We start from the raw sequence: 27,205 nt of genomic DNA on the forward strand, positions 1-27,205 counted from the left end.
AATTTCCTTCTGCCCAGATGGTGAAAAAAGCCACTTAATAACCATTCTGATGCTTAACTAGTTATGAAAAGAACCACAAAAACCAAAAAAAACCCCACCAAACCAGTCACCTAATTTAAGTAAAACACATCCCAAGCACACTACAAGTCTGTTATATTTTATATCACAAAAACCAAAACTGCATTTATACAAGCACACCCACAGGATGAGCAATGGTTTTTCCTGTCTCTACTTTCAAACCCCATTGAGACTATCAAGTTCTTCAACTTCATGGTAAATTTTAGATTTAGGACCATTAGACAAAGCTGAAAGAATACACTATGCCTACAACAATGAAATATTCTTCAAAATACCTGTGGCTACTTTGAGTAATGCATACATGAGTTTAAATCAGTAAGTTATTTCATAACATGTTAGATGCTCCAGATATTGGAGGAAATATCTCTTTCATTTGTTCTACAAACCAGCGAGTTCATTAGTAACAGAAACACTGAGAAGTTCTTGAAACAAAATTCAGAGCTGATCTATCACAAGGTTCAGGACTATTCAGATAGGGGAGTTTTCAGTCTCTAAGTTTAGGGTTCAGAGAGCAACAAAGCCTACAGCTCCAGGAGCACTTTCTGGGGCTCCAAAAGGCGTGTGAAAGGGAGCACAGCACCAACATTGCTCCCTCCACACCTTCTTCAGCTGGGCCTCCGATGTGCTGGGCACCTGAGCCTTGGCCACCACTAGGGTTAGGATTAGGGTTAGGGTTAGGGTTAAGAGAACCACATAGCCTTCCTGTCCTGGACCATGTTGTCCAATGGCTGATGAACACAAAGTAGCAGGAATGACAACGATTCAATGTTTCAAGCAACAAATTGTATATTTTTACCAGCAAAACTGCAAAAAACCAACCCACTTTAGCACTAAAAAAAAGATAAAAATAATTAAGGAACAGTGAAGACACCTGCTGCAACACTGTTGTTCACAATCTCAGAATCTCTCTGTTTTAATGTTTCATGAAATTACCTGGGGCTTCATTAGGAAAAGCAAGTATTTCTGTTCTTTAAAGGAGGGAAGTAGAGAAATTCCTTGCAGGTGCTCTGACTCTGCAGTGTATCACTACCTGTATGTGGGCTCTGGCTAATCCACAGAGCAGAACCAATTCTAGAAGAAGACAAAGCAAATAAAGTAATGTCCCTAACTAGCATGATTTGAATTGCTGTGATAGCTATTTAGCCACAGTGCAAACACAGCAAGTGACTTGTCAAAATGCTGATATATTAGGAGTGAAACAAAAGTCATATAAGTTTAGAAAGAACACTAAGAGAAGCTGACCATTAATTTTAAATTGAAAGCTTAACCTGTTCACTTTCAGTGAAAGATCCTCAATCCCACCAGTAAGTATGAACAGCACTTGTCTTAAACACAGGCTTACTGTATTCTGTTTTACTACACACAGAATATGCTGTTTGCTTATAAATCTGAGGCGTTTTTTGGTTTTATTCAAGTTAAATCTATATGGTTGCAGGCCCTGTTTAAAATGTGGAAAGCAAAGACTGGCTGGGTGAAACTTTACAGAAACAGAAACAGGCACCAGCAAGTCCAGCTGCCATGAGTGCCAGGCCATTGAGTGTAGCTGTGAAAATCCTCCTCCAGGAAATTCTGATTATCTCCATCACAATTTTGCACAAATCAAGCATCAATATATATTTCTCATAATTTGTGAATAAAAATGTGCAAGGCCCCATTTTAAGCTATGTGCTTTTACAAAGTGCCATAAGCAGACCCAAAAGGCAAAATGTTTCACATATAACACAAAAAATGCAGATATTTGATAACAGTGACCAGACTCTACACAATACAAAGTAAATAAACCTCTATTAGTTTAAACACTCCCTACCATCCTTCTTATACACTGTGCCCATGCTAATGAAAAGAACCACAAAAAGCAATGTTTACAGCTGTATAAATTAAAGTAATTTCAGTCTGGATTTAGCCAAAGAAATCAAGCACAAGCACTCTCTTGTAAAGCTGCTTGTGGTTCTGTATTCAAACACTATAAACTAATGCAAAGAGGGAAAAAGAGCCAGTGATGATAATTGTTAGCAGCCTAGAGCAAGATTATTACCAGATGATAAGAACTATTTTAATAGAGAAGCTAGAATTTCATATGTTCCTTTAAAACACCCTTAATCTCTGCAATGCTATGCTTGTCTTTCACAGGAGAAAGAAATACTTCCCAAATGCAAGTTTTCATAACCAGAATCCTATTAGACTATTGGTTTCCTTCAAATACACAAATTGAATATTTTTGCCACAGTAGATTCATAAACAGAAATATAAACATACAGGTATACCAACATACTCATAATTTGAAACCTTTCAGGAGCCAAATGAGAACTTACTAAATAGAATTGAATACTATAAATTCAAAGGACTGCAACGACTACTCAGTCAAACTGGAATTAAAAGTCTTACCTAAAATTAACACCTGAATGAAAAATTTTTACACTCTAGCCAATATTTAATTTACTTTTACATCCTCGATTTACTTTTTACATCCTCACTTTACTTTTACATCCTCACTTTAAAAGTGACAGGCATCTGATAGCAAAAAAGAAAGAGAGGACGATTTTTCTCTCTTTAAGGCCTATCATTGCAAAATAGTTGTGCATGATTATTGGTTGAATAGTTTCCATCTCCCATTCCTACCAGGACTGACACAAAAGAAGAAAAACTGGTAGGTCTCATTAGTCCTGAGTAGTCCAGCCTTAGCCTTAGCTATTATCAGATTCTTCAGAAAAAGTGAAGAAAAAGCACCAGCTTTTCAGAAATGCAGCCATTGAAATTAGAATGCATTGAGTGAAGAAAGGAATATTTCCCCTGTCACATATTCTTTTCAGGTCAAAAAATAGACAAGTGAGATTTTAAATAAGTAACTCATTCCAGGTAGCATAGTCAAATTGTTTCCAGGCTGACAGACTGCCATTACGTCCCACCACTGCCAGCAGGGTCCACTGCTGTGACTCCAAAGGTTTTGAAAAATCTGGTGTAGCGGAGAATACAATAATAATTACTTCAATAATTAGATTCTTGTTCTGTGTATCAAAAGGCCAAGGCTTATCTGGAATTAGATGAGGCACCCAGAGTGCCTTTACTGCTATCTAGTTTAGCAAATGGAGCAGCCAAATATTCACTCCTTGAAACAGTGGAAGAGCAATCACACTTTTCCCTATCTGAATGAATTTAAAATGCATTGTAAATCAAAAAGAAAATGATCTAAAAAAGCAGCAAAAGGCATGGAATAACACCATCCATGATGGGAACATATATTCCGTTCTGCCCAGTTGGTTGGTTGTAGTTTTTTTTCCCCTGCAAAAAGTATGATCTACACCTCAAATGGGTAGGCAGATGTTTTTGCACAGGTAAGATGCAATGAGGGCTGGGGCCCAAGTCACAACTCGCAAAGCTCAGGGAGGTGAAGCCAAGAGAGGTTGGCTGTAGAGGACCAACACGAGACACAGGCAAAGCAGTGATCCTGCCCACTTCCACGGAGTCACAAGAGCTGTCTCAGCAGACAGGAGCTCACACGCTTGTTAAATTATTACAGGAGTGTTTCTTAGCACTCTCTTAGCTCAGACCCCAGGGACCACAAGCAGCCTTTTCCTCTTTAATTAGAAAGTTTAAGACATTACTAGGGCTAAAGGATAGTGAAATTGTGACTAGGTTGAGTATACTGAGTGAAAAAGTTTTTAATCCAAGTTAAAAAGAACCAGAGCACCATGTCTCAAAATCATTTTACCATTAACAGATTTCCTGGCAGCTGTTTGTCTGACTGAAAGAGAGAAGCTGCATGGAAAAGAGATAGAAAGTAAATGACATTTTTAACTCTGTGATGATCCCTTCTTTCCCCCAAGTATCCTGAAATAAAAGACATAAATGCAGAGCACTTAGAGGCTTGGATACACTTAGAGCACAGTATCCAATGCATGTGCTTTAAATGATGACTGCCCATGAACATCTGCCCTAAAATCTAGCCAGCAGGTGTTGGTGGACAAGAAAAATACCCATAGTAATCAGGATCTGTAGGAAGAGGAGGGCAGACTACTTAAGTTTCCTCAATGCTTCCCATTTAGCATATCTTAGGGATTTAAAATCAAAGATGTGCATAATTTGGGCTGTTTTCAAGATTAAGATACCTAAAACTTGTCGATTAGTTCCAGCTGCACAATGAAATCTGTTTCTTAGCTACAAGTCAGAAGGGCTAAAATTGTTCAGGCCAGGAAAACAAGCTGCTGCAGCAGAGTGTCAAAGCACTGACTTATTCAGCCTATGGTTCTCACACTGCAGCACAGCAAGAGAGTGAGAGCTGCCTTGCCAGCCCTGATCTCCCTCATATTGTTGGCTACAAGCTCAAGAACAATGGTGGCTGGAGGGGCAAGAACAATTTCAAGACTGGCAGTGGCAGTTCCATGCAAATAGCTTAGGAACCTCCCTAGTCCTTCTGTAGGGGCAAAAAAAACACCTCCAGAATTAATCTAGCCTTTGCCAAAATGAGGTATTTTGGCTATTAGTGGCCATCTATTTTTGCAGCTCGCAAGCAGAGAGAACAAAGCAAGATGCACTATGATTTGCTTGAAACCAGCACAGTCTGTGTGAGTGCACACAGCAGGCCACAAGACTGCTGCCTCTTTCTCCAGTGGCTGCTATGAATGCAAGGGCCCAGGTCAGTCTGTGAGATGCGCTGGTTAATGCCTGAGTGCAATAAAACCCACAGCTGTCCAGCCTTCAGTAGGACTTCTCTAAAGACTTCCCTCAGTGAAAACTGTAGCACATGCAGCAGCCCTTCATTCTACTCTGAAGGACGAATGAAAAGACAGCCAGTTAACAAGTTTTTTTTTTAATGTATTTCAAACCCATTTAGCTTATCTCAGAGTATCTAATTTGGAAATGAAGGGCTGGTGCTGCTGCAATGTCTCATCTGCCTACAGATTCAGTTAACATTTTTAAAGCACAGAACAGAAAAAATACACAGGGAGTAATTGGTATAATTAATACTTCCTTCTAATCTCTAGCTTAAATCTGAAAACTAACTAAAAGATGCTTTTGTTTGAGAGTAGCTATCCTAGAAAGCTGAAAGCCTTAGACCCCACACAGCTCTACGCCAACCACTTCCCCTCTCCTCTCCGTTTTCCCTTCCCATCTGCCTTACACTGCTTTTCAGCTTGAGCCAAGCACTGCACTGGGAAGCTGCAGGCACCTGGCTGCAGGATGAAGGCATTAGATTTATATTATACAAAGGCTGAAAGGAAAGACTGCAACATAATTTACACCTAACACTTTAAATAACTCAGAACATTTCTGCATCTAAAAGGCCACTGACAGTAACAAGTAGTGTGAGCCTGGTTACCCGGATCATTTAACATATTAGGCTATGCAGGCTCGTACTACTTAGAACAGAAAACCAGCTGAACTGGGGAAGAACCCAAAGATTCATACAGCTTGCTTCCCTCTCTCTGGTAGCAACCAAAGTTGTGAGAAAGAATGGGAGAAACAGGGCCTCTTCAGTACATCTGTCCAGACAACAACAGATTAAGGACTTTCTGAGGGGGAACTTGCACTCATAGCACTGTGTTGGATAGCCTTTGATGGACCTTTCTCCTATGAAGCATTCCATCCTTATTAAATTTAGGTTTGATTCTGGTCTGTGAAACATCCTGTGGTGCTGATGTTGCCCAGAGAAGTGTATCTTACAGCTGGTTAGTGCTGATGCTCTCATCCTCTGGTTATACTATAAAAGGTGAATTGTTATTCTCTAAAGTACAGTAGTGCTGATTATGTATATTCTTATGCACTTTTCATTTTTCTTTCCAGAGATTATAGTAGTTTTGTTGGTGGCTTCCACATTAAGTCATGAAGGGGACAACCTGCTATAACCTGAAACTGGCCTGGTTCATGTCTGCATCAAAGTCCAGAGAGTAGCTTGTACAGTATAAAGGTTTGATTAAAGTAATAATTTGGTTAAACTAATAATTTGTAACCCCTATTATCTTGCTGCAGTGATAGCTGAAGGAAAAAATTGCTTCCTGGAATCCATAAGACAGGCAGACAATGAAAGGCAGAGCTAGGAAAAGCTGGGCTTTCCATTTTGTAGCAGATGACACAATTCTGGTTTCCTCTTTTTCCAACTCAAATGAAAATAAAAGTCACCCTAAATTTTTCTCATAAAGTGAAATAAAACAGCAATCTCAAATGCTCCAATCATGCATATTTTCTTGAATTAATACATACATGAAATAAAAATCTTACAAGACTAGTTTCTACCATCACTCTAAATTCTACCTAAACGTTTATTCTTAGTGAAATATTAACCATTCTGTTTTTTTCTATTCTAATTTCATCAAATCAGACCTTGTTTATACAAATCAACATATTTCAGTATTTTTCCTTAATGAAAACACTAATCTACCCACAGAAACTACTTCTGCAATACATTCTATCTGTGAAGAAACCCCAAACCAAAAACCTAGGATCAATGCCTTTAATGTCAGGCACAACAACACTGTGATCTCCAGATGTTAGCAGAACAAACATGGTCCAGCATCTCAGTGTACCAAATGGCTCCCTTTGAAATGACTTTTCGATCCTACAAAACATGTATAAAAGTTCAAAGTTATGGTAATGACTAAGTCAGCAAAGTAGAAAAAGGAAATTTTGTATATAGCAATGTTGATCCAAACTGCATGAACAGTGTACTCAGATAGCAGAAAATGGAAGGATCTATACAGTGGGGCACCACAGGGGTCTGAGGCTCTTTGGTATTCTCATTATCAATCAAAATGATGGACTAGTGACTTCCTACACTATGAGATGTAACTAACCAGGGACATATAGCAGGTAAACTGAGACCATGATGAGAATTTAAGTGATATTCACTAAAGAGATACTTGAAAAGACAACTCAGGATGATGATCAATAGGGGCAAGTGTGAAGTGCAACAGCAAGAATGGAGAAAATGAACGTCATAGGAAAACCTGCTGCAAGAGGAGCAAAGTAACCATGTCTCTGGGTTCACACGGAGAAGAAAATAGACTTAATGCACATAAACTGTAACAGGAAAGACTTAGGTTAGAGAGTAGAAAAACTTCCCTAAGCACTAAGAACAGTACTGGGACAGACTGGCTGGCCTGCAATGTTTCCATTATAGTAGGTTTTCAAGACCAGCTTAAACAAATGTGAAAGAAATGACAGTTATTGGCAAGACCACGTTGAAATTAAAGATATTTAGAGGCTCTCTGGAAGCCTTCTTTCCAGCTTAGTGGTTCTTTGAAATCTTATCTGTTTGTAAGCATTTCTGAAATAGCTGCTTAACAGACTACAGATCTTTTTCTGGTGCTTGGCTTTACCCATAGCTCCAGCCAAGTGTGGCCTCTGAGGCAGAGGGAATTTCAGGACCACTATTCCAAGTGAGCCTTGCAAAGAGAAAGTAGACACCAAATATTTGGAGTAACCTTGTTGCATTTTATAAACAAGAACTTTACATCATACAAATACCCCACTCCTAAATATTTCACATGAACTGCAATGCATATGTGTGTGGAAAATAGTGCTCAAAGTCCTTCCTCTACAAGTTACCCATTTAAGGGGTGCAAGGCATAAAAATTCTTGAAAATAACTTCCATGACTTGACTGGTAATAAGTCTGGATTTTGTTTCTTCAGATATGTCTGATCAGAGATGGACAACTAAACACTGATCTTTCTCAGCCTGTTCTCACCACCTTACATTGTGCTTTGGCTGTTGTTGCTGTGGATTTGGATTTCAGGGGAAGCAGGCAGGCAATCCAGACAATCCATGTTTAGGTAAAATCACTTTGCTTTAGGATTCTTCACAATAACCTTTGTCCTCAGAGAATTTGAGCTTTGCTGTCTCATATCTCCAATTCATTTGTGCAAGTTGCTTTCAGTAGCTTTCAGGAGGTGAGGTATTTGCACATTACACATCCCTGAAAGGAATTTGGGATAGCTATAAAATGCCAGTGTTCTAAACCCTCATGTCTTTGCTTGTGGGGATGGAGTATCTACCCTTTGAGAAACCAAGCTCCTCAACTTTTTCTCCTCCTCAATGCCACATTAATGGTTTTCAACTGCTTCCAAGGTTAGATCCACAAATATTTTCTACCATATGGATTATCCCAACTGACACCAAGTGGATAATCAAGCTCACTGACAACAAACTAGCTCTCTTAGCAGCAGATGAAGTTGTACATTTTAAGGAGTAATCTACAATCTCTCAGGAATTTCAGAACCAGAGTTTGAAAATTCCTGCTTTCAGCTATTTCTTTACTTCAGCTTTCTTTAAAAACAGTGGCAACAACTACAAAAATTGTCCTGTCCCAGAAGGTCATTGCTCGAATCTAATATAATTAATAGAACTGAACTGTTTTAAAATCCAGCTTAGCCAGTTAAGCAACAAAAGAAGTGCCTGTTTTCTTTGGTGGATTTTCAAAGCCCTACATGGTGATTGAGACAGAGCTCTGCCGTGGGCACTGAAAACAGTCAAGGGCTGTGGACAGAATGACCCTGACGGACAGTAAATCACAGTTAGGTTTTCTGTCTCTTTGGATGGAGAATTCCAATAAACTGCTTCTCTTGTTGAGGTTAATGCTTTGTCCTTGCAGACAAAGTTGTCTATGTGTCCCTAAAATACATTTATGGAAAACTTATGCTTCCACTTGTGCTGCTTTTTTCTTTACACAAATCCACAACATTTGCTCAGGCGGAGCTGCTCTTATGCTTAGTAACTGCAAGGCTTGGTGATTCCTACAGAAGATGGACCAGCTTAATTAGGAAGGCAATGATGACTCCTTCCTCTTTATTGCACCTTTTAAACAAAAAGTAGCTCATAAGCAACCTCAGATAACTGCTGTCATGAGGGGAAACTGAGGAAGCATAAACTGCTCACTGATGACAGCAGATGAAGGCAGAACCAGAAAAGCAACCCTGCACCTTCTCTCTTGTGTTCCTATGCAGCCCGTGACCCTTTCTTGAGGATTTGGCAATATAAAATACAGATGTGTATTCAGTTTCTTCCACACTTAAATGTTTTATTGTGGTTTATTCCACAGCTGAATTGACTGAAATTGTTGCATGAAAACATATAATGTCACTGGAAAGAGATATCTTGGGAAAAAATTGGTATTCAATAAATTCTGCTTTTCAGAAATTCAGTATCACTGTAGACGCAATCTGTAGAATGAATTTTGAGGACAAACAGTTAGAAGGATTTCCATTCTGCAGTTTGTAGATGTTAACAATGTCCTGGAGAGGCTGCCACTGAAATAATTTTGAACTTGCTCCTTTTGAGGAAGATAGCTATATAAATTATTTCTGAGCTTTGTATTTGTTCAGTTTGGACTACTACCAAAAGCATTCTTCAGAAGCCTCAGACATTTACACCTAAAATGTCACCTGCAAAATGAAAGTGTGATATGTTTGCTGCTACAGGAAGAGATGAGTTTTCTGATTAATATCTGAAGCTCTGTCACTAAAAAGCTTCCTGATTCTGGATCAAAATCATACTTAGTTCAAACATCCAATGTACCCTGCAGTCACTCCAGAGATTCCTACAGCCTCCTTTCCATGTAAAACTTCTAGAACTTTTGGGAAAAAAATGCTGTTCAAGTGTTATATTATTTGCTATATTAGCTATTATAACAAGCAATGAAAGAATACTAAGAAATTAATTGCTGTGGCATAAACATAAATGTAATTCAGGTCTCTGCATGGCAGCAGAATTGGGAAGATGGGGGAGCAGGCGCTACTCATGGTATAGGAAAATGAACTTAGGGATTGTTTAGGCAAATACAAATTAATGGTATTGGATGCGCTGCATTGGTGAGCTGGCCAATGCCACTGAGAGGCTGCTTTCCATCATCTTGGAAAACTTGTGGTAAGTAGGGGAAGTCCCCAATGACTGAAAAAAGGCAAATGTTATGCCTGTTGTAAAATCTAAAGCAGCAGGACTCAGGAGCAAGCCCAGAGAAGGGCCAGCAGATTGATTAGAGAGATGGAGCACCTCTCCTAAAAGGGAGGGCTGAATGAATTGCTATTGTTCAGCCTGGAAAAGAGAGCTTTAGAAGTGACCTAACTGAGGCTTTCCATTACATGAAGGGAGCCTACAAGAAAAATGGAATGGGACTTTTTACAAGAGCATGTAGTGACAAGACAAGGGGGAGTTGATTCAAACAGAGAAAGTGAGTTGGTTTATTTAGATATTAAGAAAACATTCTTTACTGTGAGGGTGTTGAGGCACTGGAACAGGTTGCCCAGAGAAGTTGTGGATGGCCCATCCCTGAAAGTGTTTAAGGTCAGGTTGGATGGGGCTATGAGCAGCCTGCCCTAGTGAAGAGTGTCCCTGTTCATGGCAGGGAGGCTGTTACTAGATGATCTTTAAGTTTCCTTCCAAACCAAACCATTCCATGATTTTATGATTCTATGAACGAAAAACTAGAAAAAACAATCTCAGTTCCTATCCTAGTTACAGTGGCCAGGACCAGTTTATCACTATGTGAGTGAGACCAAAAGTGTGTATTCTACACCCTCTGTCTCATTTCTGATGAACTGTTAACAATGGATCATTTGCAGCAGCTGCCCAGGGCACACCTGACCCCTCAGGCTACAAGGTGGGTGTTAAAGAACCCTGCCAGGCATGGGAATCCTTCTGTCTTCACACTAGTGACTCAGCTGTGATAACTCCCCTCTGTGGAGGCATTAGCACCTTCACACCCCGCCTGCGGGGTCAGGTCTGCTAATGGGCTACTGGGGACTGGCACAATAGGCAGTTGCCATCAAAGATTCCAAAAATATCTCATGACTGAGTTAAATCACCCATTGTGAAACTCCCTGCCCTGGGGAGAGGTACTGGGTATTCCCACCTGAACCTGAGCATATACAATCTTCTGGTTTGGGGACTTTTGGTACCAATCATCAGATCCAGAAAAGGACTAGAACCTTGACAGGACTGCGACTGCCACTCTTGACCAGACTGTGACCATCATCCTCACCAACAGGTTTTCCTTTCCTTTTACTTTGTACTCAGGAGGACCATGTGATGCTCAACACAGGGGCTAACAAACACCATTCTGTTTGTGTTATACATCTTGTTTTGGTGGGTTAACACCAAATTTTTCTCTGTATCATTGTAATTATTGTAACATTTTTAGCAAATTGTAACTCTGACTTGTAATCTCTCTTGGGCTGCGTTCATTTCTCCTGTCAGTTTACCTTTAAACCATCACAGTACTCAGGAAAATTATGAACTGGAGGAGTAGAATAAAAGTGGGAGGTAAACTGTCTGGACACCTGGGCTCAAAGTCTAGCCATCCACAGTATAAGGTCTAACTGGTGACTGGTTATGATAGCCTAGGGGGTCTGTGCCAGGTCAGTACTCTTTGAATCCTCAGGAATGATCCAGATGACAGGGATGGGGTGTGACTTCATAAAATTTGTGAAAGGAGCAGCTGTGTATGTTGAAAAGTAGAGCTGCTGTTTAGAGAACTCAAAATCCAGAAGTGGCCTGACATGGACCTCAGAAAATTCAGCAAAGAAAAAACCAAAGTCCTGTACTGGGACAACCCACAGCAATAGCACATGTGGGAGGTGCATTAGTGGGGCAGCAGCTCTGCAGAAGAGTCGCTGCAGGCCCTGCTGTGCAACCAGGGAGACCTTGTGGCAATGAGGTAACATATGGGCCTCTTTGGCAATAAGGCAGCCAATATGCCCAATGGAGCAATGTTTTTTAAATATGACTTTTGTTACTCAAGTACATGTAAGGTGTGAACAAACTGGCCAGAGGAGACACATATAATCACCCTGGCTGGATGGTCAGCTTGTTCTCATCATTCTTTATCATTCCAGTATAGCAATTACATCAGCTGTGTTCAGCTGTAACTTTAAACTTGATTCCAAACCACCAGTGAAAATTCTAAATAGTTGAGTATATACCAAGCCCCAAAGAATCCTATTAGAAACACTCATCCTATGACTTCATATAGGAAACTACTTGAAGAGCTTCAAGACCTATCTTAATACATTTAACCTCTGTCCCTCCCTCCAAGAGTAGTTTACATGTGATCTTCCTGGAATGCTACTGAACAGTTTATGCGTATTCAGTTTTAATACTGATGCCATTACAGTTTGTTTTCCAGGAATGAAATCCATGAATCCACAGATATTTTTGCTGTTGTTCCTAACACCCACTCTGGATCATAACACATTTGGTAAGAAATCTCCCAACATTTCCACACTATAAGTGTGTTTTATTTTCCATATAGTTAAATTTCAAAAAGGTTAAAAAGAAAAAAAAAATTGGAAAGAATCACATTTAACTTTCTCACTTTTTCCATTGGCGAAAACTTTCCCTCTCCAAATTCCTTACAGAACTCTAATTAAACTTTTTAAATTATTTTTTTCTTTCTGTTTACTTCATTATTTGCATAAGCTTCAGTGATGCCAGGGATAGTTCTAGGAATAAGGCTTAACTAATTTGTACTTCCGAAATGCATATTTAACATGTTAACACTGAGCTCTGTGTGCTAATGTAGGACACTTGTTTTTTAAGAATCAACAAACGGCAAATACTTCCATATGAGAAAAGAATATTCCCACCCACAGAAAGAGAATCCAGCTTTCCTAAGCAGCAAACAACACTGAATTACTGTTTCTCCAAGGCATAGCCAGAATAAAAACAACCACACCCCAAATCCAAATGACATCCTTGGTTAGATATTTTCAGTGTTCCTTTTCTGAGACAGAGCATATTCTGCTTCTAAAGAGGTGAGAATAAGCAAACTTGTTGATGATTTTTGATATGTTTAGGAATTGTTTATGCTTACAGGAAGAACCTGTTTAATAACAGAGTCATTCACACAATCCACCTCATGCAAATTTTTGAAGACTAAGCATCTAACAGGAAAGAAGAAATTCAACCTTACTGATATTCACAGAAAGAAGAGTGACAAAATAACTTCAAGAGAGAGAAGTCCACTAGCCAAAAAATGCAAGAACCATTAGAATTTTGATTTTATTTGAAACACCTTAATTTAAGTTTTCTTTACTAGATTAATGAGCTTATTTAGTATTAGTAGTGGGTTGAATGCACTGGAACAATTTTACTTCTTTTAGGATTCTAAAAGGCAATCAGAATGTCAGTGTTTCAAACTAATTTATTGTAATACTCATACAAGATTATTTTAAAGCTGTCTTGTCTAAGTTTATTGAAAGACAAATTTTAATAGCTGTGTAATACTAGCTACTTAACCCATGTGTTGTAATTCTTCCCTTGTGACCACCAAGAAAACTTTGCCAACTAAACTGCATCACAGATACTGAAGAAAAGAGAATGCCTAGAAATAAAATAACAAATTCAGCAATGTTTAGAAGTTCAGCAATGTATGACAGAGTTTTACAAATATTTTTAGTTTCACAGTTCAAATTTCCTCTGGGATTGGCAAGTTAATGACAGTTCCATTTTTGTAATTCTAATTAGGTTTATCTAAATGTTGTACAAATCAAAGACAAAAGCTTTTGATATTCAAAAAGCTAGTCTGTTTGAAATGGGTAAGGCTTAAATGGGAAAACAAGCATTTCATGTAGAAAATGCTTGTAATATTTACAGGCAGATTCGCAGATATTTTAAGGTCAGCAAAAGCCATTACCATCACACATTCAGAATAACACATGGCAAAGAACCTTCCCCTGTATCTACTGCATCAAGCCCATTCCTCTTGCTTGAATTACCCTTTACTTTTGGAAGGTCATCCAAGTATTGTTTTATACATTCAAAATGGTGGAGAATTCACCAAGTCTGCAAGGTGTTTGTTTTCATCAACTTTGATTTTGTTTATACTTAAACAGACTGGATTGCTAATGAGAAACATGTTACAAAAGCCCTCTCAAAACTGCCATGAAAATTTGCACTCAGGCACTGTGCCTAATTGCTCAACTCCATCCCTCTCTCCAATACTACTATCCCAGATGAATATTTCCATAGTCTGTGTCTAGTCTATATGAAACAGAAAAATCTTGCAAAGCTGATGCTTCTTGTCTATCATTAGAATAGCCCAATACTGCAATGTGCCACAACAAGACTAGCCCAAGCAGAACAAAGGTGGAAGGTATTGTTAAAGTGTGGTCAAATTTGTCTGGTAGTCAAATAGCACAACTTATACAAAACACACCATAAGTTACAGATTATTCCTTTCATTAAATGATTCATCTCAAAGACTTTATTAACTTTATTAAAACCAGAGAAGGTCATATGAAAGGCTAATATCACTGAGACACTATGTTAAACTATGAGCCTTTTAAGGTATCCAAATTCATAAAAAGTTGCAGCATATTAAAGTTATTTAATTACTCTAGAGTAATTTCTAATTTCAAAGCCCATTTTAATGGAACAATGATAAATTAAAGAACAGATGAATTATTTTACAGATTAATACACACGGTTCTTTCAGCAATCAGGATTTTAAATGGGTCTAATAGCCTTAGCACTTACAGTAGGTTCTTTAAGTGCCAAGCAATTATAGTTGTTCTCTTAGCATACTGGTTTAATTTAATACCGCCCAAGTTGCAGAATATTTGGCTTTTACAGTGGAACACACTTATTCACCATATTTCCTTTATGGATGTTAAAATAAGACATTTAAAAGGAAATGAATGGCCTGGAAAAAGCAATACAGTATTGCTAATTACCAGACACCAGTGTTGGTATGTCTCAGACTTACTGAGACCAAGGATCAGCCAAGACATGTGTGTACACCATAAGTCCCCTACCCCTCATTTCTGTAAACAAATAAATCAGGCTAATACTGGTTGGTGCTGGCATTGTGCCAACACATGTCCAGCGCAATGGGAACTCAGCAAGTACAAAAACATAGCATCTATGGAGTACTTAAAATTACCTAAGTATTTATACTACTACCCATAATGCTTAGTTCTATGAGTAGTGTTCAGGAGTCTTTCCAACTTTTTTCTCCATGAGGAAACATTTGCCTTGTGTTTGTCAAATACCTGGAGCTCTACATGTGGCTGCCTATACTAAAAATCTCAAATCACAAGTGATGCAAATACTATATATTGAAGTGAAAAAAATTAAGTTTAATGTATCCTTTTAGGAAAATTTTTTTCTCTTTGCCTCATCTTGTAGTAAGGTCTTTGTCAAGTGCAACATCCCTTACCCCTGCACAATCAAGTCAGAGGCTTTTCAGCATTGGTTTATGAAGCCCTAGACCATGTGAATATGATTTTTCTTCTTTTTCTTTACAGTTTTTATTTTTTTGGAAATAAAAAGAAGCTTAGAAACCGGATCCAGGGAGCCTGCCCAAGACTGTGGATGGCATAAAACAGCTAGGTTGAGAGGCAGCATTTCAGGCATCACTGTGGAGTATCATTTCCAAACAGTGACATAGCCAAGAGTGAGCAGAGGTTACTCACTTGTAATTTGGGAAAGAGAGTTTACCTAATTCTTTATGTCCAACTGGCAATCTCAAGTCAGGGAATTTTCTCATTACACTGCTTTCTTGGACATGTCCTTGGCTGACAGCCAACAGAGGAGTAGGCTTGGCTATAGCATGCCAGCAGGCTTGCACTTGACTCTGGTGCTACAGGGACAATGGGAGTGAGGGTGAGAGAGGGAAGCATGAACTAGAAAAGGGGTAGAACTGAAGGATTTAACCTCTTACATAACAAGAAAGGAAATCTATGGGCCAATGACCTGTGTCTCAGGCCAAAATAAAGCATATTTTAAGATAAAGGTAATAAAGAAGCACTATGAAAACATGAAAATGGGAGAAATAGTGCTTTTTTACCACATCTGAATGACTAAGAGATTGGGTTACCAATGAATTTTTCATTTCTGAAGAAACATTAAAGTTAGATGAACTACTGGTTTATTAGTTTCTGGAAGAATAATTCTTTTTTTTGCAATGTAATAAAAAAGCAAGACACTTTCATTGTGGAGACAGAGAGACACAAACAACCACTCAGGATCAGACTGACACTGTAAAAAAGAGTTTCACCTTTAGGTCAGTGGTTGATTTTTAAAAGAGCAATTGAAACATGCCTTTTGGGAGTTGTTTGATGTCCTGGGTCAGCTCGATTTCAAATACAGCTCAGTTCCTAACAAACAAGTGTTCCCATCATAAGCACTCCAGCAAGAGATAACCACCCTGATGAGCAGAAAGGAGCATCCTTGAACCAGCTTTCCTGGAAATAATGTGTCACAACAGCCATTCCTTTGCAAAAATAAGAAAGCACCCATTTTTGTCTCCTCAAATACCTAAAGCTGACCTTGATAGGCTAGAGAGATGGGCTGATTCCAATGGCATGAGATTTAACAAGGCCAAGTGCCGGTCCTGCACTTTGGCCACAACAACCCCCTGCAGCGCTACAGGCTGGGCACAGAGTGGCTGGAGAGCAGCCAGGCAGAAAGGGACCTGGGGGTACTAATTGACAGGAAGCTCAACATGAGCCAACAGTGTGCCCAGGTGGCCAAGAAGGCCAATGGGATCCTGGCCTGTATCAAGAATAGTGTGGCCAGCAGGATGAGGGAAGGGATTCTTCCCCTGTACTCAGCGCTGGCGAGGCCACACCTTGAGTATTGTGTTCAGTTCTAGGCCCCTCAGTTCAGGAAAGATATTGAGCTGCTGGAGCGGGTCCAGAGAAGAGCAACAAGGCTGGGGAAGGGACTGGAGCACAAGTCCTATGAGGAGAGGCTGAGGGAACTGTGATTGTTTAGCCTGGAAAAGACGAGGCTCAGGGGAGACCTTATGTCCTAGTTCAGCAGGAGGGACCAGCTAACCCTGTGTGGGGGTGATCAAAGCTGTGTATTCTACCCCCTCTATTCATTCCCCAAGGTCAATGGGCCATTAGCAGCAGCTGCCCAGGGAGCCATTATCACTTCACACCCAGCCTGAGGGGGCGGAGCTGCTAATGGGCCATCAACAGCTCAATACCCCCTGGCTCCCAGAGTTAATCACCCATTGTGTGAGTCCCCGCCCAGGGGGAGGGACTGAGAGCTCCCTGAGGGTACATAAGTGGTGGGTAAGAAGACCTCGGGAACCTCTCGTCGGATCCAGAGCAGCAGCAGGACCTTGACAGGAGGAGATCACCGCTCTCGCCCAGACCACAGCCCTCGCCTGCACCAACAGGTTTTTCTTTTCCTTTTGCTCTGGACTTGGGGGAACCACAGGGGTCTCAGCACAAGGGCAAACAAACCCCCTTGGGTTTGTGCCCCAGGACACTGGGTTATACTGCTGGGGTTTTGTGAGTTGAAAGCAATCTCCCTTGTGTGTCAGTGTTGTTATTGTAATATTATTATTAAATTTTGGGTCTGACTTATAATCTCTCTCGTGGTGAGTTCATTTCCCCTGCTGGTTCACCTTTAAACCAGCACACCTTATCACTCTCTACAACTATCTGAAAGGAGGTTGTAGCCAGATGGGGGTTGGTCTCAGGCAACCAACAGTAGGACAAGAGGGCATGGGCTTAAGCTCTGCCAGGGGAGGTTTAGATTGGATATCAGGAAGAAGTGCTTTACAAAGAGAGTGGTCAAGCATTGGAATGGCCTGCCCAGGGAGGTGGTGGATTCTCCGAGGCTGGAGGTTTTTAAGGAGAGAGTGGACGTGGCACTGAGTGCCATGATCTAGTAATCAAAGTAGGGTTGGATTAAGGGTTGGACTTGATGATCTCACAGGTCTCTTCCAACCCAACTGATTCTATGTTTCTATGATTGTGATGGTCACTGGAGTCCATAACAAAGACAGAATCATTTCGCCTTCTCAGGTTATGAAGGTTTGCAGGGAAGGCTGACTGAGACCCATGGCTGTTACCTTAGGAACTGGTCAAAAATCACATCTGAAGCATCTTGATCATCATCAAGCATCTATGATCTTCAGATACCTTGCTTTTTCTACAAAAATATCCAAGCACTAGTTTAGCAGGGCTTGTTTTGTGGTTTTTTAACTCTTTCAGACAATAAAGAAGCCTGTTGTGAGAAAGTATGCTAAGAAACTAAATAAATAAACCAAATCAACTCATCTTCCTACCTGAATTTACTGTCAAACTTAACAAGCACTTAGTGTTGGAAAAGAACAGCATTATGTGCCACAGTTTGGATGTATCCTTAACTAAAAACAAATACAGAATTTTATACTTAAAAAGAAGGATGAGAAAGAGAATTGCATAATAATTATTAAAGGAGCAGTCTGAGAACCAATAGTTACTTCAAACTGTAAAACCACAGCATAAAATATGATAGCACAAAATCCTCATTTAATTTGCTTTGTGCTTCATGAAAAGGCAAAACAAATGTTATATAAATATTTTCAGTAGCTGAAAACTGGCTATCAGTACAAAAACACAGCTACAGACATTGCTCATTGCTGGGCTGAACAGTTCTCCAAACAATCCAATGCAAAAGCCACTGATGGAAATATTTCTAATATTCTGCAATCACAAAGCACCAGAGTGCTGTATTTGGTGCAGATCACCTTGCTTGTGCTTTAGAGGTACTAGTTAAGCTTCAGTCTATGGTTTGCTAAGCACTCTGAACTCTCCTAGCCTCTCTCATCCTAAAATCTCAGAATAATCACCCCTATTTAGTTGCACATATGTTTAAATAACATTACAAATACCATTTCATTGCGAGCCCATTAAAAGTAAACATGCTGGAAATAGCAGAGATTAAGCAGCCACAGTCTCTTTGCCTGTCTCAGGAGCATCTATGAATAGCTCTGAAAAACACACATAATGTTGTCCTCTGTGGATCTTTCAGACCAAAAGGAGCAAGAGGAGCAGAATATTAAAAACATATAAAAAGGCAAATCCCAGAATTTATTTAACACTGAAAAAGTAAAAAAACTAGAGAAATTATGTTAGAAACCATTCTTACTTTTCAAGAAGTACACCATATTTTCTCTCACTGTTGTAGAAACAAAGCCCCCAAGTGTATTTTCAAGAAATTATTTAAATAAAATTGATGAAGTGTCAACACTTGACTGCTTATTTAAATTGGGCAAAATTATAAAAGCTGTTACAGAGTGTTCAATTTGTTTCAATGCTATTACATACCATAAGGGCTCATTCAAGCAGGGAGAACACTGCAGACAAGGCGTGAATATTACACGATGTCTTTGATGTCTCCCTGGTACAGTATAAAATCTAAAGCAGCCAAAATTCTTTCAGTGAAGCTACTTTCTTCATACTGGGGCTTGATTAGAAAAAAAGAAGAATCAGTGTTCCTTTGTGCTACAAGAACACTGTTATTTGCTTAACAGGAAGTTAAATGAACCAAGGCTTCAGCATAAAAACTCCACCATCAAGTAATGTGACAAATTTTTAATAGGAAAGCAAATCAGATTTATTTAAAAAAAGAGGTCTTGGTTCTGGTGTATTCATATTTTCCCAAGGCTGAGCTTATAGTTTATATTTTTCATAGTTTATGTTTCTGAGGAGTACAGATGTCTGTGGGAGAGGACTTCCATTCCTGTGCTGCTCCTGCTGAGTGTGCTTTACATATGCAGCCCAGTGACTGATGAAGAGGACCATGGCAAGCTGTAGCTGTTTATGCCCCAGGTGCACCACAGCTGATAAGATGTGGTGTATAAGGTCTCAATACACACTGCCATCACAAGCACCACTCACATTATCAACTGAAAGCATGGCACGAGTGTTAAATTTTTCTCTCATCTTTCACAATCTGTCATATTCAGATGGAAGTCCCTGAGGACCATGTGTAATGATCCCAACACCTTACCTAGGATTCTGATACACCTGTATTTTCTAAACACAGACTGAGTAGTAAGTTCTTATCAGAGAATCACAGAATATGCTGAGTTGGAGGGGATTCACAAGGATGGTTGAGCTCAAACCCTGGCCCTGCACAGGACCATCCCCGAGTCACACCACGTGCCCAAGACTATGGTCCAAATGCTTCTTGAATTCTGCCAGGCTTGGTGCTGTGACTAGTTCCCTGGGGAGGCTGTTTAAGTGCCCAACCACCCTCTGGGTGAAGAAACCTTTTCTAATGCACAGTCTAAACATCCCCTGACACAGCTTGATGCCATTCTCTCAGGTCCTGTCACTGGTCACTACAGAGAAGAGATCAGTATCTGCCCGTCCTCTTCCTCTCACAAGAAAGTTATAACTGCAATGAGGTCTCCCCTCAGTCTCCTCTTCTCCAGGCTGAACACGCCAAGTGACCTCAGTTACTCCTCATACAGCTTCCCTGCAAGGTGCTTCACCATCTTAATTGCCCTCCTTTGGACACTCTCTAAGAGTTTAGTATCTTTCTTGTATTGCAGTGCCCAAAACTGCACACAATATTCCAGGTGAGGCTGGCCCAGAGCAGAGCAGAGTGGGACAATCCCCTCCCTTGATGGGCTGGCGATGCTTTGCCTGAGGCCCCAAGGACAGGGTTGGCCCTCCTGGCTGCCAGGGCACTGCTGGATCATATTCAACTTGCTGCCAACCAGGACCCCCAGGTTCCCTTCTGTGGAGCTGCTTTCCAGCATCTCATTCCCAGTCTGTATGAACATCCAGGATTGCTCCATCTCAAGTGCAGAATCCAGCACTTTCCCTCTGTATACCTTGAGTGAGAAGCAAAGGGTTCTGACCATAAATAAGAATAATATATTCCATGATTCACTGTGTCTTCCACAAGGTAAAAAACAAGACAGTTAATAAAATATTAAGAGATTCTAAGCATATTCTAAGCAAGTGGTAAAACCACCCTGAGAAATTTGCCAGCCTTCTTCAGTCATAAAACAAAGGAGAAAAAGAACCTTAAAATTTTAAAACTGACCATAATTTTTTTAATATCACAGTTATGAAACTTTTCTTTCTGCTATTATTCAAATGGAAATTCACTAAGGCTTCACCCAAGCTGACCTCCAGTTGGAATTCTTGTGCTCTGAAAACCTCTGCACTAGTGTGGGGTCTCCTGCATGGGGGGAGCTGCCAGTGGTGGATCTCTCACAGCTTAGCAGATCCCTTGCCAACAAGCTGCTCCTCACTTGGAGCCAGGTACAATCCTCCAAATAAACTCCTAAACCCCTTCAAACTTTTATGAATTTTATCACTTTATCAGACCTTAATGATTCATAACCTTTTGAATGTCACATCTCAAAAACTCTTTCTCCAGCATATAAAACAGAAGGAAAACCCCCATATTTCAAAGTTAAAATAATCATAATTGAAAAAATATTTCTTCTGCATTGGAGAATTCCCTTCTGCCTTGGTTTACTATTTATAAACCAGCAGACTGGGATTAATTATTACAAATCCTGAAAGCTGAAAAGAAGATTTTAAGCATTTTATTCTACGTATAATCTATACCATTATTAAACTGCAGTTCAGATGCATTCTACATCCTATTTCTGTTGGTCACCCTTCAACATCTATGCATTTTACCTACAGAAAATGTTACACCCTGGAGAAAGCATTTCTTACTATTTTAAAACCACCCGACCACCCATGTGATGTGGCACTGCTCGGGAGGAGCAGTGTCACCTGTAAGCCATGCTCACCGGGCACCCCGTCTCTCATCCAGTAATCGATGTCTGTTCCATCTGCATTGTCATAAACATCTGTAACATTGATGGGCCTCAGCAGAGTCATGACCTCTTTCACGATGTCCCGAGCTTTAGCATTGCCAGTAAAACCCAGTCCAGATGGCTTGAAGGTGCCCTCATCAGACTCCATGACAATATCAAAGTTGGAGATATTTTCCTAAACATGTAAAGAAAGAAGGTATTATGCTGTGATTGTTATTTTAGCTGGCATCACATACTGGATTCTAGATGTCAGTGTGAGCATACCCCAGCAACTGTGTAAGCAGAGAAATGCTTCCTGTGACCATGTGTATATAAGCATAAATGAAGGGATCTAATCTTTCTGTATGAAAATGCTGAAACAGTTCAAGTTCTATTCCGAGGCACCAATATTCTGTAAGAGCGATAACATGACTGATCTGCTGTCACCAAATACTTGCTTTAAGACTTTTGAAGTGCCACCTAGAAAGTAAGCCATCATCACCTTATTGCAGTTTTCACTTGCAGTTCTCCCTTTCTTCTCAGTCCCGAAACTCAGAAATTCTGTTGCAGTGTGAAGGGTATGCAGGTCTCTGGCTTTAAAATTAGACACACCTAAAGCCTGCTTAGACCATGAAGGACAACCCATTTTAAAAGCCAGATGCCGTCTGTTCAGAAACCTATTATTTCAACATACCATGTAGTCAACTCTGACGTCAGTTGGAGGACTGAAATGCCAAGGTTTCCCCTGACCTGAAGGAATAATATCTACTTTACGGAAAGTTTGTGCTTCTAAGGTAAATCATCGCAGGAAACACGAAATGTAAGATTTTATGTACAAGCAGCATATTAACATTTGCTTCTAGTGTGCGCTTGAAAGAATGTTTTTAGCTAAAAGAACAAAAACATCCAGAGCAATTAATTTGCTTCGCACATTTTCTCAGATTGCTCAGTTAAAAAGTGCTAATTGGAATAAAATACATATGAATTTTGGAGAGGCACATAACATTTTTTTCAAAATAAAACAGTTTATGGTCATGTGAGGCAGAAAAAAGCTATACTTCAGACCATCCTGAATGTGACTAAGAAGACTCACTGCAGGTGTTATTCCTATGCCCAGACATAATACCAGAATTTTATGGCTGCCATGGGTTGTTACAAGAAAATCATTACAAGAGAGACATGACAGCAGTGAGTAACAGATCCATGTAATTAACAGCTCACAGAAGCCTACAACTCAGTAAAGAATTCTTCCACCTTTTTCTGATATAAACCCAAATATGAACCACAGGTGGCTGTGAATGAGTCACATAAGTTTTCAAAAATCCTTTATCGAATTTGCCAAGAACTGTGTTTTACACTTTCCCAAAAGTTTTCTGAGTGAAACAAGTACTAACATAGCAGAGGTATTTACTTTTAGTTTAGAAATATATCCAGCAATTTAAAAATTTAATATAAAATCTTTGCATGATGAAGTAACTCTAAATGTTATAATACCAATCTGTTCAGAAACCAATCTATCCATCCATTCAGCTGCTGTAAATCCAAGTGAAAATAACCAATATTGTCACCAAATCAGCAATCACCATTTTTATACAATGAAAAAAAAATTTCAGTTTGTAAAAGATTAAATGTAAATAATTAGGCTACATGTGGTGTCTAGGCCTATCATCAAATGCTGTATTACAGGTCATGAGCCTCAAAATGAATCCCAATTCGCAGACCCTCTGAACATAGTGGGAGAGAAGCAGGCCAAGAAAAGTACACTGCATGCTAAAAGGGATCAGTGATGCTGCAATGTCATAGATACTACAGAAAGAATGCTTCAAAATGTAAATCTTTTTTATATCAGATGCTCAAGGAGAAAGACTTAGGGAAGGCAACACATTTCAGCATGCTGCTGACTTGCCAACAAAAGCTAACTTAATTATAGTGAGCCCTGTGTAAATACTATGCTATGGCATTCACTCTCTTTGGTTGAGTCTCCAAAGCAGGATTTATGCTCATTTTTTAAAAAGCTGAAATGAGGAGAAGCAGTAAGACAAGGGGAAGACACTATTCAGGACAGTGGAGTGAGGAGAAGAGTAAGCTTGGGATCAGCATGGATACCTAGAAGGAATCTCAATTATCGCTCGAAACAGAATGTCTAAGTTCAAAAATTTCATGAACTGCTAGTATCACAGCAATCTTCAACTGTGTTTTCTGACATAAATTTTTGCATGTGTTTTTAATATGGAACTGAATAAACAAACCACCCACAATACATTACACCATGTTGTTGTTCTGTAAGAAAGCTGTTTGGTCCTGAGAATGTGCTGGAAAGGCATGAAAACAGGACACCCTAGGGAGAGAAACTGCCTTCAGTGGGGAACAAAAAAGAAACAGGTCACAACCACTTGCAGTACCATGTTCCTTGAGAAAGCTTTTTCCCTATTTGGTCCACTAGAAGATAGGATTACTTATAAAACTATTAATCAAGTTTGAAAGTGGTAGTCTTAAAAAAACAACTGGTTTTACTACACTGATTTTTGTACAGATGAATTAGCATTTCTACTTATACAGAAAGAAACACACACTGGAAAACATGCTACAGTGAAGATGCTTTGTCATAATTTGCCACCTAGAGTTCAGGGATAACTGCCACAAGCAAAGTGTGGTGAGACCATACATTGCCCCCTTGACTAATTCAAGGGAACAGCACAAGAAAACAGGAAGATTTTTAAAAATAACTGCAGATTCAGCTGTTTTGTTCAGTTGTTTTCATAGTGAATGTACCATTTAAATATGTATTTTAAAGTTAGGACATAATTTTTTTTGGAAAGTAATCTCATTTGCTGCATTTTGATATTGTGTCACTTCCCTTGGTATGTATCAGAAAATTAGAACTTGTTCATGTAACCTGCTGCCTAATTCTCTGAGCATGAAAACAGACTTTTAACATTTATCTTCCTGTTGACTTGGTCACAGGAGAGGTCACTTCTCTTTATCTTATCATGCTTAGCTCTTCAACTCAATTTTTAAAAGAAACACTTCAATAAATACTACAGGGCACAAATTGGCTTTCTATAACTTGCTATTTTCAATGAATACACAATTAGGTCTGATCCTTGCCAATACGTTTATTTTTAATTTTATAATTTTAATTCCTTTTATTTCTGTTTTCTCTATAAACAATCTATTTTTATATCTGTTAAGCAAAACTAAAAATATAATCTCTAAGGCAAAAACTTGATAACATGAAATCACAGACTGGGTCAGGTTGGAAGGGACCACAGTGGGTCATCTGGTCCAATCTCCCTGCTCAAGCAGGTCATCCTAGAGCACATGGCACACAATTACACCCAGATGGTTACTGAATATCTCTAGTAAGGAAGATTCCACAACCTCTCTGGACACTCTGTTCCAGAGCATCCACACAGTAAACAAGTTCTTCCTCATGTTCAGGTGGAACTTCCTGTGCATCAGTTTCAGCCCATTGCCTCTTGTCCTATCACTTGGTGGCACTGAGTAGAGCCTGATCCATCCTCTTGGCACTCTCCTGTCAGATACTTACAGGTGTTGGAATTTTATATAGTATTTCACCTAGAAAGCAAGCCATATGCTGAACTGCCTATGTAAATAAGTGCTGTAGCCTTAAGAACTAATTAATGAGATCAGAAATGGCTGCTGCCGACTTTCTCAGCAGATGTGCATGGTCAGCCAATTATGAAGAGCTTTGTAACATAAACAACATTGTTAGCCAATAATCAGTGCCAAAGTGTCAGCACCTGCAGAAGGTTACAGTCTTAAAGATGTATATAAGTGTGTGTGCGTATGAATAAAGGAGCCTGTTGCTGCTAACTTCTGTGAAGTCGTCTCTGCAGGTCACAAACCCGCCTCCCTACGGTTACATACAGGCACTGATGCGGTTGTCTCTCAGTCATCTCTTCTCAAGGCTGAACAGGTCCCACTCTCTCAGCTCTTCCTTGTAAGAGAGATGCTCCAGTCCCTTCATCATCTTTCTTGCCCTCCACTGGACCTGCTCCAGGAGCTCCATGTCTCTTTTGTACCAAGGAACTCAGAACTGGACACATCACTCCAGATGCAGCCTCACTAGGGCTGAGCAGAATGGCAGGATCACCTCCCTCAACCTGCTGCCAGTGCTCTTCCTAATACACCCCAGGATACTTTTGGTCTTCTTGGCCACCAGAGCACTGTTGGCTCATGGAGAGCTTATTGTCCACCAGGTCCTTCTTCATAGAGCTGCTTCCCAGCAGGTCAGGCCCTAGGCTGTGCTGGTGAAGGGGATTATTCCTTCCCAGGTACAGGACCCTGCACTTGCCTTTACCGAATTTCAGAGGGGTATTCTCTGCCCATCTCGCCACCTTGTTAAGGTCCTTCTAAAGTGCTACACAGCACCTTGGAGTATCAGCAACTCCTCTCAGCTTTGTGCTGTCAGTGAACCTGCTGAGGAGGCATCTGGCCTTCATCCAAGTCATTGGACAAATACGTTAAACAATACTGGGCCCAGTACTGAACATTGGGAGACACCACTAGTGACAGGTCTCCAATTAGACCCTGTGCCATTGATTTGTTATTTAGCCAGTAAATACAGTCAACTCTTTCCAATTAAGAAAACAAACCCCTTGTATTATGTATGACTGGTACTTCTATTTGGTAGGAAACATGTCCCATCTGGCATAAACACTGGCAATCCCAAGCAGGTATACTCTACTGTAGCTACTTATTCAATCTAAATCCAAATTGTTAATTCTTACCAGATGTTAAACTAGACTCCAACATCTCACAACTAATTCACCCAGTCACTGATGCCAATTCCTCTTTACCCAGCTAAAGCAGTGACATACCTGGAAGTGTAATGGAGGGAACAGCTATCCTAAAAGCATTCAGTAACTTGGAGTTATTTAAAATAGAGGATTACTTGTCCAACAGCTCATTTACTGGTTTTGTTTTCCATTCCACTGAGAAAAATGATCACTTTACAGGGAAAATACTAAACTCTGTAATGATAAAGCACTGTTCTTGAATAATGGTTCATTTGTTCCAGTGATAAGGGACATCAGTTAATCCGACACTGTGTTTTCAGCTTTCTGTTATTGATTTACACTTAACTTTAGGAAACAACACTTGTATTCCTGTATTTGTCTCAGAGCAGTTGGGAAACAAGCTTAGCATGGCAACAACCATGTTACAGAACTCACAGCAAAGTAATGGTCATGTAGTACTTAAAGGGGGTTTAAATCAGTGCCCAGCTGGCAACTAAGACTACAGGAAAGACATGAAAAAAACAGTGGAAACACCTAAGTGCATGTGACAGCTGGAAAATAATTTTTAAAAAATCCTCTAAGTATTTAATAATATATAAACATGATGTAGTGTCATTTTGAGATGCTGTTTAGTATGAAAATTACTTTATGAAGCAAAAGAGTATAAATCGAAAGTAGAGAAAAAAACCCAGTACAACAGCTGTTAGGAAGCAGAGATGCACCAGCATCAAGGCATAATAACCACCAGCCACATGCATGATCACACCATTTACACTCCTTTTGAATGAAGACAGGGAAAATCAGGAACACTGTTAGTTATAAATCTTTGTAAATTATCCCATCATTATATGGGAAAAAGTTGC

The 27,205-nt window shown here is 39.7% G+C and overlaps 1 protein-coding gene across 1 annotated transcript in view; it reads right to left on the minus strand.

Annotated features, from left to right (window-relative positions):
- Window positions 1–27,205, minus strand: part of CPQ (carboxypeptidase Q) — a 159,671-nt gene that overhangs the window by 13,186 nt on the left and 119,280 nt on the right. The window contains exon 7 of the mRNA XM_071554112.1: window positions 21,574–21,775. Coding sequence (XP_071410213.1) covers window positions 21,574–21,775 — 202 coding nt within the window. The remainder of the gene's footprint in view (window positions 1–21,573; window positions 21,776–27,205) is intronic.

This window comes from Pithys albifrons, chromosome 4, assembly GCF_047495875.1.
Source record: "Pithys albifrons albifrons isolate INPA30051 chromosome 4, PitAlb_v1, whole genome shotgun sequence".
Taxonomy (NCBI): domain Eukaryota; kingdom Metazoa; phylum Chordata; class Aves; order Passeriformes; family Thamnophilidae; genus Pithys; species Pithys albifrons.